This window comes from Branchiostoma belcheri, unplaced genomic scaffold, assembly GCF_001625305.1.
Source record: "Branchiostoma belcheri isolate BF01 breed outbred unplaced genomic scaffold, Haploidv18h27 scaffold2, whole genome shotgun sequence".
Taxonomy (NCBI): Eukaryota; Metazoa; Chordata; class Leptocardii; order Amphioxiformes; family Branchiostomatidae; genus Branchiostoma; species Branchiostoma belcheri.
Window position 1 is genome coordinate 408,049 of NW_017803490.1, and position 18,477 is coordinate 426,525.

Below are 18,477 nucleotides of genomic sequence, written 5' to 3' on the forward strand. Positions count from 1 at the left end.
TTTAATACCGAGAGACACCATTGTTTATTACATACAAATGTATATATTGTAGATGGTGACTTACGTTTGATTTTTTACACACGTGGGCTGTACCATGACGAACGGCTCACTGTTTGCAACCCATGTCATTATATCTGATAGCATGACCTAGCTACCAGTACTTTCACTTGCGGCTAATGGCCTGAGTGGCTGACAGTGTACTCTAAGCAAGTGATTCTGATTCAGAAGTAAAACAGTCCTTGAGATAATATTTTTCTATTAGTATCGTGGTGAAATGCCGGTGAAAATATTAATTAATTTGCTGCCAATTTGCTGACTTCACTGTTCTTGTTCTTTAAATTGTGTGATTCATTCAGTCCGTTTTGTTTACTTTCCTTATTACTTTATGTATATATGTTGCTATACAGTTTATAGTCTTTCATGATAATTTTGTGTTCGCCAAATTGTGCGGGTTCCTCAGTTCGTTATCATTACTTTTTAGTGTCGTACTTTGGCTAAGCTTTGATTTTGGAGGATCGTTCACTTTGTGACTGAACTGAATACAAAAGTTATCCAGTACACACTAAAGATTAGGGGCTAACCCTTTCCTCTGTATTCTCTGAAGGGCTTGTCGTATACAGGCGTCACCTTCTCAGTTTCATGCAGTGACGGCTGGTCCGTTACTGATGCAATTCAACTATGACTTGCTAGTAAGGCAGGCCGTGTGTAGCTCACTTTAGAATAAACACATGTTATTTCAACCATAAGTTGACCCCTGGGGTATCTACAAACGTTTAGTCAATTTCTACTTCATTTCTATTTTAGACTATTTTTTTCTATTTCAGACTACATGTATTTTTTACTATATGTCTCAGCTAAAGTTAATTTGTATGGCTTGTGCAGACTTGATTTCAACCTCCAATCATTATGGTTGTATTTGCAATATTATATCTACCTTACAATTGCTAAAATTGAATCCTACACTAAAAAAACCGTTACCCAGTTTTTTCCACCAGATGCACCATATGAAACAGTTCACTATAATGTTTAGAGGCCACCAAATACGGAATAGTTTAAATCATTTACAACAAAATTGTCAGTCCCTTCCAACCTTCAAAAGATATCTACAAATGGACCTGATAGAGAAGCCATCTATGACTTCTTGATTTGATTTTGTTTGACCCCAAATCTTGTCAATTTAAGTTAATCATAGCTGGCCAAAGTATGATGTATTCATTTATGCTCTTTTATCTCTTTATATTCACAGGTTAACTTCCGCCACGTCCAAGCTGAGATACCGACAGCAGCAGGAAATTATACAAGAAAATTGAAAAAGAAGCATTGAATGCAACAGCATCGTGAAAGCAAAAAAAATTAAAAAATAAAAAATAAGTAAGACTGACACAAACATACATGATAAAAACACACAAGTGAATAAAATCCCTTACACAAAACACTACTATTACATGTATCACACAGTAAAGTTATTTTAAAAAAACGACCAGCATCATATAGTTGAAAGTAAAAACATATTTGAAGCATTATAAGCTTGAATATGCTGCTCCTTATTCTTTCTTATGAGCAACAAAATTTGTTCTTTCTTGACAGAAGATAACATATTTGAAATATCAAGAAAGACAATTAATACTCTGTGTGCAAAAAGCCACAGTTTGCCCAAAAACGTACTATTTGCATGCATGGTAACATAAGCCTTTCCTTCTCGGTCCAAAGACCACATGGCCGGAGGCTACCTCAAAACCAATTCCCCAGGGAATGCATTCGTAAAATTTTCTAAATATTTTCAGCTTGATCGTAATATACTGTAAAAATGCCTCCGCCCCTGAGGCGTCGCCAAAAATATCGACAGAATTATGAAAGCTCTAAATCTAAAATTAAAATTTGCTGAACTTTGCAATGTATGTAACAATCTCTTTAGGCACATTATTATGTTAACAAGTTGTTTATTGCAAATTCATGCCCGAGGGCTAATTGCATACAGACATTGACAAGAAAATTGTGGTGATATAAGATTATTTGCTAACATGAACTTCTACGTGTACGATATACTTATCGAACCTACTATCTCTATTTAAATCTAATAACGTTGGTATACATACAGGATAAAAAAGTAAATATGCATTATGTGTCTTATAAGTGCTTAAAATAAAGCCAAAGACGTACTCAAGCAACTGGATATGATTTCCAAAATCATAACCAGTTGCTTGAGGAACTATTTTTTTGCGTATCTTATTACCTGGATGTCTAACCTTCACCAAAGTGCTTAAAGTAAAGTTGGTTCGACCTTGTATTCTTGTAGCGCTGATGGAAATAGACGGGAACCAAGGTCAGGGTGAGATTGAGCATGAGATACGGGAGCAGCTCCGTGGTCCGCTGGAGGACATCAGTAGACAGCGTCTACGAGCCATGCGTATGGCGCTACGGCGCTACGGGAACGTGGACAGCAGGATATCACAAAAAGACCTTCTGTAAATAATATTTTTGATTTTAATTTCTTGAGAATGGTCATTGTACTTTGAATTTCTTGTAATTATTATGTTTACCGTTTACTGTTTACCGAAGGAAAACATATTGTTTTTGCTCTGTTTCTTCTTCTTCTCCAAACAAATAAGGTCAATGACCTGAACCAGATGTCTGTCACCATGGAAACTAGTGTTGGGTTACATCATGTTGCAATTTTATAGCAGGAGGGATTAAGACTCCTGTCACCATATATATGAATGTGTTTGAGTAAGAATTAACAGAGCAGACCATATGCGAAGGTACACATTATGCATTTGCTTTGCAAATGTTACCTCTCTAGTTTCTTGAGTATTGTCATATTACTTTGAATTTCTTGTAATTATATTTCTCTCTATTCAGTTTTATCTTGACTGTCATTTTCCTTCAGCACTTTCAGTTGGCAAAGAAAAAAATATATAATTGACTTTTAATGTACTGTACCATGAATTGCATTTGAATTTTAATCCTATTTGGGATAATTTTTTTTTGTACTTTATCCTTCAGGACTGTGTTCCAAGAACATGGATTAAAGATTTCCAGTCGCCTCCTGGCTCACATGTTACATCGGTATGAGAACCAGTTTGGGATCGACTATGAGAACATGTGGAAACTCATGTATGATACCCAACACACAACAGGTGAGGGAAACTGATATATGATACCTAACACACAACAGGTGAGAGAAACTGATATATGATACCCAACAGGTTACTAAATGGGAACTCATTTTTGATACCCAACACACAACAGGTGAGGGAAACTGATGTATGATACCTAACACACAACAGGTGAGAGAAACTGATATATGATACCCAACACACAACAGGTGAGAGAAACTGATATATGATACCCAACACACAACAGGTGAGAGAAACTGATATGTGATACCTACACACAACAGGTGAGAGAAACTCATGCATGATACCCAATACACAACAGGTGAGAGAAATTGATATATGATACCCAACACACAACAGGTGTGAGAAACTTATGTATGATAACCTACACACAACAGGTGAGAGAAACTGATATATGATACCCAACATGCAACAGGTGAGAGAAACTGATATATGATACCCAACATGCAACAGGTGAGGGAAACTGATATATGATACCTAACACACAACAGGTGAGAGAAACTGATATATGATACCCAACAGGTTACTATTAGTAAATGGAAACTCATGTATGATACCCAACACACAACAGGTGAGAGAAACTGATATGTGATATCTAACAGGTTACTGAATGGAAACTTATGTATGAAACCCAACAATCATGAGCTGGAATATATTATCACTTAGGGCAAGTTTCATTTGTCTAGAAAGCTGAATGGCTACTACCCTACACTGTCCTTGGTGCTGAATGGCTATCACACAGACTGTATCTCCAGTGTTCTAGCCATGCAGTGTCCAACTTTCAGTCATTTTGACCGAACAAAGTTCATTTTAACAGAATTTTAACCCTTAACACTGATACATTGTAATAACAATATTTTGCTAACTGGTGGGGTTGTGTGGCGCAACAGCAGAGTGCTCGACTCGGAACCAAGATCTCCCGAGTTTGAGTCCTGACCTGTGAAAGGCACTTTACACTATTTTCCTCACTTAGGCCATGTTGATTTGATTATATGGATGACATCCTCTGGGAACCCCAAAACTGATGCGCGCGTGCGAATAAAAAAAAAGTTTTGCAAAAAAAAAGTTGCTTTCACTATGAAATCTACGTGGTCAAGAAGGTGGAACAAATGGCACAGAATATGTTATGGCGAATAATCTACTCTTCGAATTCATTTCTTTACATTTTTGTCCTTTTTCCTTTGATTTTGGCAGTCTACGACATTGGTATCGTTTCTAAATGTTTTCCTTATATTTTTGCTCATTTAGCAACTGTTTTGCACGATTTACAGTATGGTTGAAAACTTTTTTTTTTGGAAACGGCCGAAAATTCATGCGCGCGCGGATGTCATCCATATAATCAAATCAACATGGCCTTAACTCAAGTGAAAATGAGTATTGTTCTGTCTTGTATTTGTTTCTATGTGTGGGACACAACACCAACAACAGCTGCCCACATGTATTGTAGTGCTACAATTTCAATAAATCAAGTCAAATCAAATGAAATCTGACAAGAATTCACTTTTCTTACTCTCAAGGTCGTGACAGTGTCATGGCCAAGAACGCGAGTAATGAGAATAGCAACTCTGATCAGCTGAACCAGTCCTTCCACAACTCTGCTGACCTCAAACTGGTGGAGAGGATCAAGACACAGTTCGCCAAGAGTGGTGACGAGTTTGACCTTGAGGAGTTCCGAGACGAGCTGAAGGTCAGAGACAGAGGGCACACCACCACTCTGTCCAAGAAAGAGGTAAGAAGGCCTGATATTTATGTTTACGTAAGGCCACACCAATTTAATTTCTTGGTTAACGGATTCGCCGCTTCATTTTTTTCTGATTTGCAAATAAAAATAAAAATTCAGAATCAACTGCAAAATGCTCATATTTTGCCCTGAACAGTTGAAAACAGTCCTTTTCTTACTACTTGTTACAGTCATTCCATCTTTCAATGCAGTAGTATCATTAACAGTTCAAAATTCATTGTTTAAATTTTGAACCAGCCTGGTGTGTTGACTTCATGGCTCCTATCGTACCATTTTGGGCCATAATAGGATGCCTAGGCCTGTTTTTATTTTTTATTTTTTTTTCGCCCGCCCGCTCCATTATTTTTGTAGAAAAATCCGTTAACCAAGAAATTAAATTGGTGTGGCCTAAGGAAAACATTGTTTTTGCTCTTGTTTCCTCTTCTTCTTCTCCAAACAAATGAGGTCAATGACCTTAACCGGACATCTGTCACCATGGTAACTGGTGTTGGGTTACATCATGTTGCAATTTTATACCAGGAGGGATACTCCTGTCACCATATTGAAAAAAATATGAATGTGTTTGAGTAAGAATTTTGACAGAGCACACCATATAATATTTAAAGGTAAACATTATGCATATTATGCTTTGCAAATGTTACCTTAAGTTTCTAGTTGTGTTTAGTTTTACTGAGCCGGGCCTTTTGTCTGTTTCCAGCTGAAGAAAGCTGTTGCGGAGATGCAGATCCCAATCTACGGTAACGTCATGAACGCGCTGATGAAGAGATGTGATGATGAGTGCAATGGACAAATCAGGTAGGGTGCAGATACAGATACACTGTACATCAGGGCTCGAAATTCATTTTTGGGAAGAGGTGCACCCAATTTTACTTTCTAAAGAAAAGTACTATAACACTGATTCTATTATTTTTCTGACACTTAGATGTTAAGAATATGCTGTATACTACTACATTTAACATCTTTACATGAAACCTTCAAAATATTTGGGTGCACTGGTGCACCCACAGAAAAAAATTGGGTGCACAGCTCCAAAATCTGGGTGCACTAAGGTGCACATGCACCCAGTATTTCGATCCCTAAACTTGGATAGTCTAAACTGCCTAACTCTAGCCTTTGCACAGAACAAAATGGCAGTTTCATTGACAAAAGTGACAGTTTCTCCTTGTTACCTCCATTGTAAATGAAAGTATTGTTTTTATCGTGTCTATGTGTGTGTCTGTGTGTGTGTTTGTGTTTCTGCACATTTGTAGTCAGCATAACTTCAGAACGCCTTTTTCGATTTTGATGATATTTGCTATGTTGGTAGGTCATAGGAAGACAAAGGTCATGGTGAAATATCCCCAAAAAACATTACATAAACTCTACATATTTCATGGAGGTATGAAATCTCCGAATTCTTGTTGCTTTAACAGTTGGCCTGAGTTCTTGCGGTTCCTGACGGCAGCGAAAGACTCCCTGTTACGCGGTGAGGACGGGACAGATCTGAACGCCTCCGGCTCCAAACTGTGGAACACTGGGACAACCTCCACTAGGACAAGCACCGGGGACGACACTAAGGTTTGTAGTCACTTTTGTTGGTGTCACACTTTCTTATATTGTTACAATTTGTCTCTATGTTAAACTTTTTGTTAGGCCACACCAATTTTATTTGTTGCTTCTCGGATTGCCCTGTCTATTTTTTACTTATTTGCAAAAAAAAAAAATTTCTTTGGTTCTAAATTAACTGCAAAATGCTCAATGAAAGACATATTTTGGCCCCAACGGTTGAAGAAAGTCCTTTTCTTCCTAGTTTTTAAAGTTTTTCAATATAACAATGCAATTTTGTTTCATTAAAAGTTCAAAATCTATTGTTTTAATTATGAACCAGCCTGGTATGTTCACTTTATGGCTCATATTGTAACATTTCTGGCTATCATGGGGTGCGTTGGCCTGTTTTGTTTTGTTTCGCCCTGTTGCTTCTTATTTTTTCTGAGAAACAACAAATTAAATTGGTGTGGCCTTATGTGCAATATGGACGTTTTTGATTTGAGCTATGTGGTCTGTTTCATTGAGTGCAATATTTATTTTTACACCGTGAAACTACCTTTACTGAAATGAAAAAAAGGGCAAAAGTATGATTATTATTAATAATTGAATGTATATTACAAGTCATCCAAAATTGTGGCTAAGCATTGTTAAATTTTGCAGGTTCTTCAAGGATACCATAGATAAGAATAATAGCTGAAAGTGTGTATTTTTGTAAAACGTTCTCTAAATTTGTTAAGATTGTATTTGTTATATCCTTTGTGTGAAAATTGTGTGTCTTACTGTCCTTTTGTGTTCTTCTTTTTGCAAACTTATTTTACAGCGTCGAAAGAAAAGGAAGGTGAATTAAGGATTTCCCAAGAATTGGTGTCACTAAGTCCACTAGTCTATCAATCTATCAATTTTATTGGTTTCTACCACATTTTGACACAGCCTTGTTTGCAGTAGTTGAGAATTATTATAGAGTAGAGGTATGTATGACCACATTCAAAAGGCTTGAATGCCTACTAAACTGTCCTTGGTGCTGATTAGCTATCACAAAGGATAATTGCAATGTGTTCTTAATCATGATTGGCTATAGCTGTTTACACAAACAAGTTGTCCAACACCCTGATTGGCTGATAGTTCAAAAGTATAGCTATTACTGATTGGCTAGCATAGCCTCTCCTTGGTGCTGATTGGCTATCACGAATTGCAATGTGTTCTTACTGATGATTGGCTATTACCACTCAGAAAAGTTAGTTGCTCAAGGCCCTAATTGGCTGCCAAAAAAAGGCCTGATAACTGATTGGCTAGCATAGTCAGTCCTTGGTGCTGATTGGCTATCACCAAAATTAGCCACAATGTATTGTTACTGATGATTGGCTATTACCAGTTACAAGAGCCTGTTGACAATACCCCGAATAAGTGCCAAAGAGTGAATGCTAGTAACATGTATAGTTATTGCTGTTTGGCTTGTATGTCCTGTCCTTAGTGCTGAATTCACCATCACTTCTTTCCGAGCCTGCCTGCATGAATGTGCACCCTCATATCAGCATCACTGCTAGAGGTGTAAAAGAATAGTCATACACTATAGGTGATGGCCAAAAAAGTCATATGTATCTATAGTCTATCAATGCAGGGCTCAAAATTCATTTTTGGGAATGGGTGCACTGGTGCACCCAACCTAAACAATTGGGTGCACAAAACATGTTTTGGGTGCACCATATAAAATAGAATAACTAGAATGTCAGCAATAACTACTAGTAGTTATGTTTCATTTCTAAAGAAAAGTACTACTGTAACAACAATGATTATATTTTTTTCTGACACTTGGATGTTAGGAATATGCACCAATGCACCCAAATATTTTTGTGGTGTTTTTTGTACATATTCAATGTATAATAGTATACAGGATATTCTTGGCATCTAAGTGTCAGAAAAATAATAAAATCTTTGTTGTAGTACTTGTGTAAGATTTTGTTAGTTCCCATTTCAGATTCAAGCTTAGAAGAGAAGCAGTAAGATCAATAATTAATTTGTTTTACATGGTGCGCCCCCCAAAAAATTTGTGCACCTATTTTTTTAGGTTGGGTGCACCAGTGCACCTATTCCCCAAAATGAATTTCGAGCCCTCACTCTCTCTCTCTCCCATAGCTTAGTCAGCCCTGCAATGTAATAAAACTTTTCACAGAAGCCATATGATTTTTATTTCCTTTGCAGAAAATGTCTACAATGTCTTCAGGACCGAGGTTGATAGAGGGAACGCCATATAGCGACTCCCCTCGCCCCTCAACTCCTCAGTCATTGGCTCTGAAACGAAATTCGATGCCGACCCCTAAAGCGAGCTCCGTGTCTCCGCGTAAGGCCAGATCCATGGTTTCGGACACCTTACGCGGTTACGACGGGTCGTCTTCTGGCACTGAAGACAGCAGAAAACGACGAGGTAGGTTTTTATTCATGTCTTTCTTTTTTCAGTTAGGCCACATCGACTTAATTTTATGGATGACATCCTCTGAAGACCCCCAAATTAGTGCGCGCGGGCGAATAAAAAATAGATTCCGGCCAAAAATAAAAAAGTTACTAAACCATAGGAATACAAAGCTGGTAATGTCAATTTGCGGCAGTACATAGCGACGTAAACGACAAGCCGGCACATGCTGGCTTTTTGCGGAATTTATGAATTGGTACTGTACGTACATGTATGTACTGAGTTCTTGAGTCGTGGAGCTTCGGTAGCCTGGGTGCCATCCTCCAGGGTTACCACCGGCTCCGTATTGTCGCTAACTACCATGGACTACCCAGGCTTAGAGCCAGGCCAGAGCCTTGGAGGGCGTGATTTTTTTTTTAGAACAGGCGAAAATCAATGCGTGCGCGGATGTCATCCATAAAAATAAGTCGGTGTGGCCTTATTTAACTCAGGCCCTCACTTGCCCATATTTACAATGAACACAACAAGCACATCACATACTATTTGCGTACAAAGATAAAACAAAAATGAGTGACATGTCGTTTCCGAATGTGGTTTAAATAAGTTGTTAAAGGAAAATAAGTCCGACCTTTTGTATTTGTGGTCAGCATTATTCACTATTATAATACTGTTACCCTATAGTTGGTTGTTATAGTGTAAAAGTCGTATGCAATTTAGTAAACATTTATTGTATAATTATGTATTTGTATATTCTTAAGGTTAGCTCTTCATAATAGCCCTGAGTTTGTTGGGTAACCTATACTGTACATTACCTTGTATGTCAGATGCATTTATCTTTCTAAATTGTTGAATAAAAACTATGATATTACTCTTCAAATATTGTTTTACCATACTTTATTAGTATTGACCTGAAACAACTGTATGAAAATGCAATGTCGTGTATCCCCTGTAACACTGACTAGCCTGTCACTTAAGCTTCAATAATGTTGTCTATAATTTAGAGAATAGTGGTGGAATTTTATATTGTGTATTAAGTGCACTGCACAATGTAATGCATCTGGGTGATTTTGTTTTGTTTTTTCGTTGATTTTTGTGTCTTTGTAGATATTTGTACTTACTCCAGGATTGTTCATAACTGAGTTATTTATAACTTGCACTGTAGAGTTTGGTTCCTTAGATAGTTTAGTTTTCTACTTGTGTTGTAGGATCACCAATAGCTGAAGAAACGCACAGACCCAAATCACCAGATTCACAAACTGGTAAGCTTAATAGAGTCATACTATTAGATACAATAGATATTAATGTACTACACTCAAAACATTTTTTTCCTGCTATGTATTCCTATATGTGAGTGATCACAATCTAGTGAAAACATCAGCCAAGATGTATGAAACTGTCAAACCTTATGTTGTTTGTTCTTGCAAATCTTCCAACTTCTTTGCTTAACTATCTGCATGACAGGGAGAAGAAAGAAGGGAAAAAGAGGTAAATTGTGAAAGAAAAAAAATGGTGGTAGAATAGTGACTGTCTCAGTTTCCAATTGATATGAAGAACTTGTATTGCCATTTGTATAGCTCTTTTTAGATTCAACACTTTTTTCTCATTTATTAACTTGAAAAAAAAATTAAAGACTCAGATTCTATAGTTTGTAGAATTCTTGCAGTGAGCAGTCAACCTAAATTGATAAAAGATTATAGAAATTTGACACTTGCACTTATGTGAAATTAAGATCACAAATCTTTAAAATATCATAGAATATGTAAAACGTTAAACTTTATTTCAACACACAATTCACAGGGATCAAATTTTCAGCGACCACTGTCGCCTTCATCAGGATAATTAATGACCAATCACTTCACAACGTGATCTCGTGAGAATTACGGTTTACAAACACCGTGAAGTGATTGGTCATTAATTATCCTGGTGAAGGCGACAGTGGTCGCTGAAAATTTGATCCCTGTAAACTGTGTGCTGGAATAAAGTTTAACGTTTTACTCTGATTACTACCACAGATGAACTTTCATGATAATCATAAAATATGACCCAAAATAGTATATTTTCTACTAAATACTACCGCTCTTTGCTGACAATATCTGACCTTTGACCTCCCATCATGCCTTGCACACAAAAAGGAAGGAGACTGTCTGAGAGAAACAGTCTGAGACCGTTGTCGCCCAAGCCTGTGTACTATAGACACGGGCCGCGCTTACCTCCACTTCCTACTTCATTTCTGTCTGTCGTTCTCAATGATTCAGGTAACGTCAATACACACTACTGTAACAGTACAGATCTCCATTAACTTCCCTTCAAAAACTGGTACATTTTGTATTTTTTTTTAGCTTATATCTGGCGTCACAATATTTGTTCCTTAGGCCACACCAATTTAATTTGTTCAGAAAAATATGAAGCGCCAGGGCGAAAAAAAAAGAAACTAAAAAAAGGTCTAGGCATCCTATTATAGCCCAAATACAACAATTGTAGCCATGAAGTCAACACAAAAGGCTGGGTTAATATTTAAACATCAAATTTTGAACTTTTAATCAAACCACTGCATTGATAGATGGAAAAACTGCAACAGGTAGGAAGAAAAGGACTTTCCTCAATGGTTGGGGGCAAAATATGAGCATTTTTTAGTTGATTCAGAACCAGAATCTTGTTTTTTGCAAATCAGAAAAAAAATGAAGAGGCGAATCCGAGAACCAACTTATTAAATTGTTGTGGCCTTAAGTTACTTTACAGAGCTGATTGAATGTATGTAAAAATTAGAAGAGCTGTATGGCTGCCAATAAGTACAATTCAAATGTATAGCTATCACTGATTGGCTAGCATGTTAACCTCTCCTTGGTGCTGATTGGCTATCAAGTAGATTAATCACACTGTCTTGATGCTGATGATTGGCTAATACTGCTTACACAAGTTGATTCTGATTGGCTGGTATTGAATGTTTGAGTAACTGAATTTATAGAAGAAAGAGTGCAACAGCCATATATTCCTTTCTTGAGTATAACTGTTACACTGAATGCCTAGCCTGTAATATTGTACCACATCAAGCTTTTATTTCTCACATGAATGCATCCTTTTTTAGCACTGACAGAGCCCAAGCCCCCTCCTGCACCGCAGCCCACCACACCAGCACCCGCCCCAGAGGAGTTGCCAAAAACCAGCCCTCCCCCTGACCAGATCACTGCACAAAGAAAAGACGACAAACCGGCCGCGAAGACCGTTCCCTCGAAAGAAAAGAAACAACCTGCACAGCCGAGCACTGCACCAATCCACCCAACCCCACCGCCGAAAGAAGAGCCCCCTACACCCCCTGTAAATGTTCCAACCCCCTCACCTGCACCTAACCCCCCACAAGAACCCCCTACCCCTACCACCACGCCACCCCCCTCTGACAAACCCTCCTCTGAACCTAACGGAATAGTGCCGGGAAAACCGCCCTTACCTGAAAATTCGACAGAAACAAAAACTCCCAAAGAGAACGGGCAAAAATCTTCTCAACAACGCAAGATTTCTCCTCCTTCACGTGAGAACACCATGGATAAAGAACCCCCACAAAAACGCCCCACAAAATCCGCAATATCACGGAAAAGCGTCCACATCGTTGAAAAAAGGGAGTCTAGCGCGTCCGTTGTAAAAAGACTACCCCCAAAATCTGCCCCACCAAAACGAAGCACGACAGAGGGAAATTTACGAAGAGTTTCGAGTCAGGCAACAAAATCTCAGCCGTCGAAATCGACAGTGGACCTGAGAAAAAATTCCCCCTCTCCGAAAGAGTCCCCACCCACACCAGGGGAGGCGACTCCTTTACCCACCCAACCCCCTCACAAACCCCCACCCCCATCCCCCACATCCCCTCTGCAAATAGCCTCACTTCCATGGTTTCACACTCAGGTACTTGATATTTTACAGATTGACAACAATTTTGTATGTTCAAATTTTACAGTTTTTTTATATAACTTTTCTTTCATTTGTTTAGTCTCCAATTGTTGTCTATAATTGTTAACGTCTTTAATTTGTCCTTTTAATCTTAATTTATTTCATTCATCCTGTTTTGTTTCTTCTCTCTTCATTTATGACATAAATTGATTTTGATTTTTCAGAGGTCCTACAGTAATATGACATGTTATAAACTTGTTACTAACATCACTTGTCCAGTGAAACATTTATTGTGTTTGAGCTAAAGTTTTAACTTGAAACATGTAACTACCAGCCCAGATGAACTTTCGTATTATTAAATAGTATGACAATAAAGTTTTTTCCCAATATTTTCTCACCAGGAGGTTCAGATCTTGAGGCCAGCATGCACACCAGTGCCTCCAACAACAGTCTGGCATCACTCATGTCTAAGAAAGGTAAGGAGCAAAAATTAAGCAGTCCAAACAGTCAATTCACTAAGTTACAATAAGTTGGTTTTGTTTCTCCTTTTTGGTTTTTCTCCTTCCCTCACATGTTCATATGTTTAAATTCAGTTGACTTTATGTACTTTTAAGTTAACTTTATTTACTTTTAAGTTGACTTTATGTACTTTTGAATTTGACTTTATATGCTTCTGAGTTGATTTTATGTACTTTTGAGTTGACTTTATGTATTTTTGAGTTGACTTTTATGTACCAATTATAATATGTACCACTTTAACGTTATATTAAGTCCTTTACTTGATGTCTCCAGTATAACCTTTGATTTGACTTGGATTTTATGTTTTACTTTCTACTTAATATGTTTCAATCATGTGACTTCTGTACTGGTGTCTTATAAGCCCATATGGGCTGGGGGACAATATTGCAAGACACAAATTATAATAAAATTCATAGAGGGGTACATTTGAGAAAAACTTGCACTGAGAAAAAAAAAATTACCACATAAAAGCAGTAGGAAAAGGAAGATAAACAAATTTTTTATCGTTACTAGTTAGCTCAAACTGCAGGATGAATTATATGATGTAGCATTTTCACACAGCCTTTCCGTAATTTTTTGGGTCCATGTATGTTTTGATGCCCTCACAGTTGTAGCATGTTGATTGATTTAACAGTTACTAACTTATATTAACACTCACATGATGATGTAATAATTTTCATTACATAAAATAGCTTCTGAATCAGTATAATTATTTGTTCTTCTTTGAGACATATTGAATGATTTCGTAGCAGCCTCAGAATCTGTTTAAACCATGTTGACTCTTTATACAGTCAAAACTGAAGCTGCTAACCCTTTTTTGCCTGCTAACATTTACAACAACATACTCTAATGTCTTGTTTGTACTGTCTACTAATCAAGTACTGTTACATTATTTCTTTTCAACTGCCCTCTAGTAGTGACTTTCCTTTGTGCCATTTGTAACTGAACTGTAGTGGTCACAAAATACATGATAGTACAATTGGTGAATGGTGTCAATGGATGTTAACAATTTTTACATTTAAGATTGAAAAGTTAAGTTGAAATCACTACTGTAACAGTTAATTATGATACATATTGTGCTGTAACTTACTCTGAGAACAGGATGGCAGATCAAATTTTTTCAACAAAAAAATGCAAAGAATGAAAGCTAAGAATTCTTTTCATCCTGTCAGGATGTAATCCTTTAATTTTCTTTTTTTTTCAATTTGATATTCTCAAAGATATTACACATAGTATTAAGTATTTCTGAACAATGACTCACTGTAAAAAGTCTCAAGTAATTCAACCTTCTGCTGCAAGTGTTTTTACCAATAAACCAGTAATGCTTACTTAACATGGTGCTGCCCAACTTTGATCAGGTGGAAACTCCTCACCAGATGTTTCTGATAACGATCAAGCTTCTTCGCCTACGAGAAGTTCCAGGCTTGTCAGGATGGGAAAGGCGGTCGCAATGGCGGAGAAAGCGAGGTCGGGTCACGGAGCACGGAGTCTGTTTTCACCCGCAAGCAGCGCGGCTGGGAAGGCGGTCGCTTTTGCGGACGGGACGAAGTTGAGCGATGGTGGAAGAAGCCCGCAAAGTGGCAGGAAGATCAGCATGGCGACCGCAAGAAAAGCGGCCATGTTTGGTCAGCGGCCCTCCTCACAAATGAGTGACTCGGAGACAGAAGCCTCGGATCAGGCGCTCCCGAGTTTAAACGCCGGCAGGAGGGTGATGGCTTTTGTTGGAACAGCCAAGCAGAAGAGGCAGGACAGAAGCCCGAGTCCAGGAGAGAGAAGCCAGAGTCCTAAATCCAGGGGGATACAGTCGGCTGGCAGAAGAGCCATGATGCTAGCAGGCAAGGGAAGAGGAGGATCAGCTCAAGAGGCAATCTCAGATTCAGAAGATGCTTCTGGATTAACTAATAAACAAAAGATTAAGCTGGCTCAGAAAGCTATGGCGTTGTCTCCTGTTAAAGGTGAACGTCCAAAGTCTCCATGGCTGACAAAAGTTCAAAGCAACGCATCAGAAGGAAAGGATTCTAAAGAGAGTGAGGAAGGAAGTGGCAAGAAGAGTCCTAAATTAGGCACGATGAAGAAGATGCAAATAATGGGTAAAGTAAAAAATGTTGGAAAAGAAAGTTTAGATTCTAAAGCAGCAGAAAGTGAGGAAGAAAATCAAGAAAGTGGCAAGAAAAGTCCAAGATTAGGCACAATGAAGAAGATGCAAATAATGGGTAAAGTAAAAAATGTTGGAAAGGAAAGTTTAGATACTAAAGCTGCAGAGAGTGAAGAAGAAAATCAAGGAAGTGGCAAAAAAAGTCCTAGATTGGGCACAATGAAGAAGATGCAAATAATGGGTAAAGTAAAAAATGTCGGAAAGGAAAGTTTAGATACTAAAGCAGCCGAAAGTGAGGAAGAAAATCAAGAAAGTGGCAAGAAAAGTCCTAGATTAGGCACGATGAAGAAGATGCAAATAATGGGAAAAGTAAAAAATGTCGGAAAAGAAAGTTTGGATTCTAAAGCTGCAGAAAGTGAGGAAGAAAATCAAGGAAGTGGCAAGAAGAGTCCTAAATTGGGCACAATGAAGAAGATGCAAATAATGGGTAAAGTAAAAAATGTCGGAAAAGAAAGTTTGGATTCTAAAGCAGCAGAAAGTGAGGAAGAAAATCAAGAAAGTGGCAGGAAAAGTCCTAGATTAGGCACGATGAAGAAGATGCAAATCATGGGAAAAGTAAAAAATGTCGGAAAGGAAAGTTTAGATACTAAAGCTGCAGAAATTGAGGAAGAAAATCAAGAAAGTGGCAAGAAGAGTCCTATAGGTTCAATAAAGAAGATGTCATTGATGGGGAAAGTAAAAATGGTAGGAAAGGAAAGCTTAGATTCTAAAGCTGAAGAAGACCCTGAAGGCAAGCAAACTGAAGAAAACAAAGGGAAAGTCAGCCTTGCTTCATCCATGAAAAAGATGTCTTTGATGGAGAGAATGAAGGCCGGACAAAAAGAGCAACAAGTCACTGAGGCATCAGACAATAAGGAAGATGACACAGATAAAGATGGCAAAGAAAAATTGTCCCTCTCTTCGTCCACAAAAAAGATGTCATTCATGGCAAAAATGAAGGGCGGAGGAGCTAAGGAACAGCAAGAAGATAAAGAAGAGAAAGACGCTCCTACAAAAGGAGCTGGGGAGAAGAAAAGTCTTACTACAGCAACCAAGAAACTTTCGCTTATGGAGAAGCTGAAGGGTGGTGGAAAGGAGAGTGAAGATTCGGAGGCACCAGGTACCATCCTGTCCACCTAAACAGCACCTAACACCGAATTTTCCTAATTTGCACTAACTGGTTGCGACTCCTTCACCTCAGTGGCTTTTCCTTTTTTTTTTCAAGAATCACGGGTGGATATTTTTTGTGTGCAAAGATGATGATTTTCATCACTTTTGAAATGTATGTCACTAAATGGTTCAGTGTAATATGTTAAAATCACTCCGACATGGGATCTAGTGCTGTTACTGTAGTAAATGATATTTCTCCAGTAACTGAACAAATAACTATCTAGATCTTATGCAGGACTCAAAACTGCCATTACTTTTTCATACTTCATAGGTGGTAACAGTGCTGTGTACTGGTTCACTGGCCTTGGATTCGGACTTGTACGAATGTTTAGGTTCAAGTCCAAAAAAAACTAAAATTCAAGAACCGAGTCCGGACTTATTACCTTAAAGCACCATTTCACATACCCCTTTTCTTTCCAAACCACCTAAAACCATCCGTAGATCGCAAAATCTTTGCTGCAAAATGAAGGAAGAAACATCGCCATCGGGCATCGTAAAGTACCGGCCTCCATGTTATTTGGCCACAGTTTTGCCCAAACAACATTGCAAGGTTGCCAACATGCTATTTTGTATATGCCATGGGTTTAGGTCTGGACTTACAAGTCTGGAACTGAACCTAAACCTCTGGACTTGAATCCGGACCTGAACCTAAATGTGGGTTTAGGTACATGTACACAGCACTAGGTGGTAACAGTCAATGCAGCAAATAAAAATCCATATACACTTACAGTTTGTACATATGTACCTGGAAGTATATGGGCCAGACTGAGTGCTGGAAAGGTGCAGGTAGACATAAAAATACCTGCACAGCTCCAACTTTGTCTGCACTTCACACTGTTTTAAACACATTGGTGTTGTCCTTGGTGCTGAAACTGTTGTAAGAGTCAATGTTCACCTGTGTGAAAGTACACATTTCACAGCACGTGAAGCATTTCTATGGTTTAAAATGTGTTGCACAGTGTGTAAGCCATTATATTCTCTCAGTTTACTGTGTACTTGTTTAGTTCACATCTAAAACGAATGAGTTACATGTAAGATGATAGGTTGAGGGAAAAATCTCGCTGAAATTTCCTGAATATCTTTGTACCGTGTTTATATGTATGCCCCATAGACCATTCACAGCAAATATTTTAATCTATAAACTTATGTTAAGTTTTTCAGACAAACGTAACTACTTATAAACCAAATGCCACTTCCTCTACTTATAATTTTCTTCTCATAATTTCATCCTTTTGTGTTAGTATTTAGGCCACAGCAAGAAACTTTTATGGATGACATCAGCGCGCTTTGATTTTTGGCTGATTTTGGAAAAAAAAAATTTGTTGCCCTGCGACGGTGGTCAACAAGCCGAATATGTAAACAAAGTTTATGATATCAAAATTTGAAAATGTAGGGACCTTGTTTTTTTTTGCCTGTCTTGTTTTTTTTTCCCTATCGCATTAAATTTGGAGTCTGCGAAGAATGTCATCCGTTAGATTTACTTGCTCTGGCCTTATTTACTTATTTGTGTTTGACCTAAGAATCTTTCCTCTTTCTAACTAACACCAGGGGACAGAAGGCCCTCCCTACCAAGACTGTCTTCTTCCAGAAGTCTAATAAGCATGTTGGACTTTCCTTGTACGTAACTGAGTGGCCAAAACAGTTTGGCATGCAGTGGCTAACCATTAAAAATCATAACTGTTACAGTTGAAGGGGAAAAACTAAATGATTTGAAATTCCTGATTGCATCTTTTGATAAAAATTTGCCTCTTATGATTTTTCGAATGATTATGTCACGGTTTGTTGCAATATAGTTAAAATCTTGTAGTTTCTCATTGTACAGATCAGACAAATGATTCAACTACTATTAATTTTCATTTAAAAACAAACAAGCAGCAGCCAGGTTGTTAGTATTATTTCAAAATTTTAGTCTGTAACCTAATGTCTTTGTGTTGTATGTGCCCTATATCCTCTATTTGAAGCC

At 37.9% G+C, this 18,477-nt stretch overlaps 1 protein-coding gene across 3 annotated transcripts in view; it reads left to right on the forward strand.

The window, feature by feature from the left end:
* LOC109468712 (cell surface glycoprotein 1-like) overlaps window positions 1-18,126 on the forward strand; it is a 26,968-nt gene extending 8,842 nt beyond the window's left edge. The window contains exons 2-11 of one of the 3 annotated variants that reach the window (XM_019767027.1): window positions 2,297-2,465; window positions 3,004-3,137; window positions 4,655-4,866; window positions 5,576-5,673; window positions 6,291-6,435; window positions 8,605-8,827; window positions 10,018-10,071; window positions 11,898-12,706; window positions 13,093-13,167; window positions 18,063-18,126. In XM_019767027.1, coding sequence (XP_019622586.1) covers window positions 2,297-2,465; window positions 3,004-3,137; window positions 4,655-4,866; window positions 5,576-5,673; window positions 6,291-6,435; window positions 8,605-8,827; window positions 10,018-10,071; window positions 11,898-12,706; window positions 13,093-13,167; window positions 18,063-18,110 — 1,967 coding nt within the window. In that variant the 3' untranslated portion in view covers window positions 18,111-18,126. Of the gene's footprint in view, window positions 1-2,296; window positions 2,466-3,003; window positions 3,138-3,680; window positions 3,709-4,654; window positions 4,867-5,575; window positions 5,674-6,290; window positions 6,436-8,604; window positions 8,828-10,017; window positions 10,072-11,897; window positions 12,707-13,092; window positions 13,168-14,568; window positions 14,765-18,062 lie in introns of those variants that run through there. The other 2 variants (XM_019767026.1, XM_019767028.1) reach the window with 2 other exon arrangements.
* Window positions 18,127-18,477: the final 351 nt, after the last annotated feature.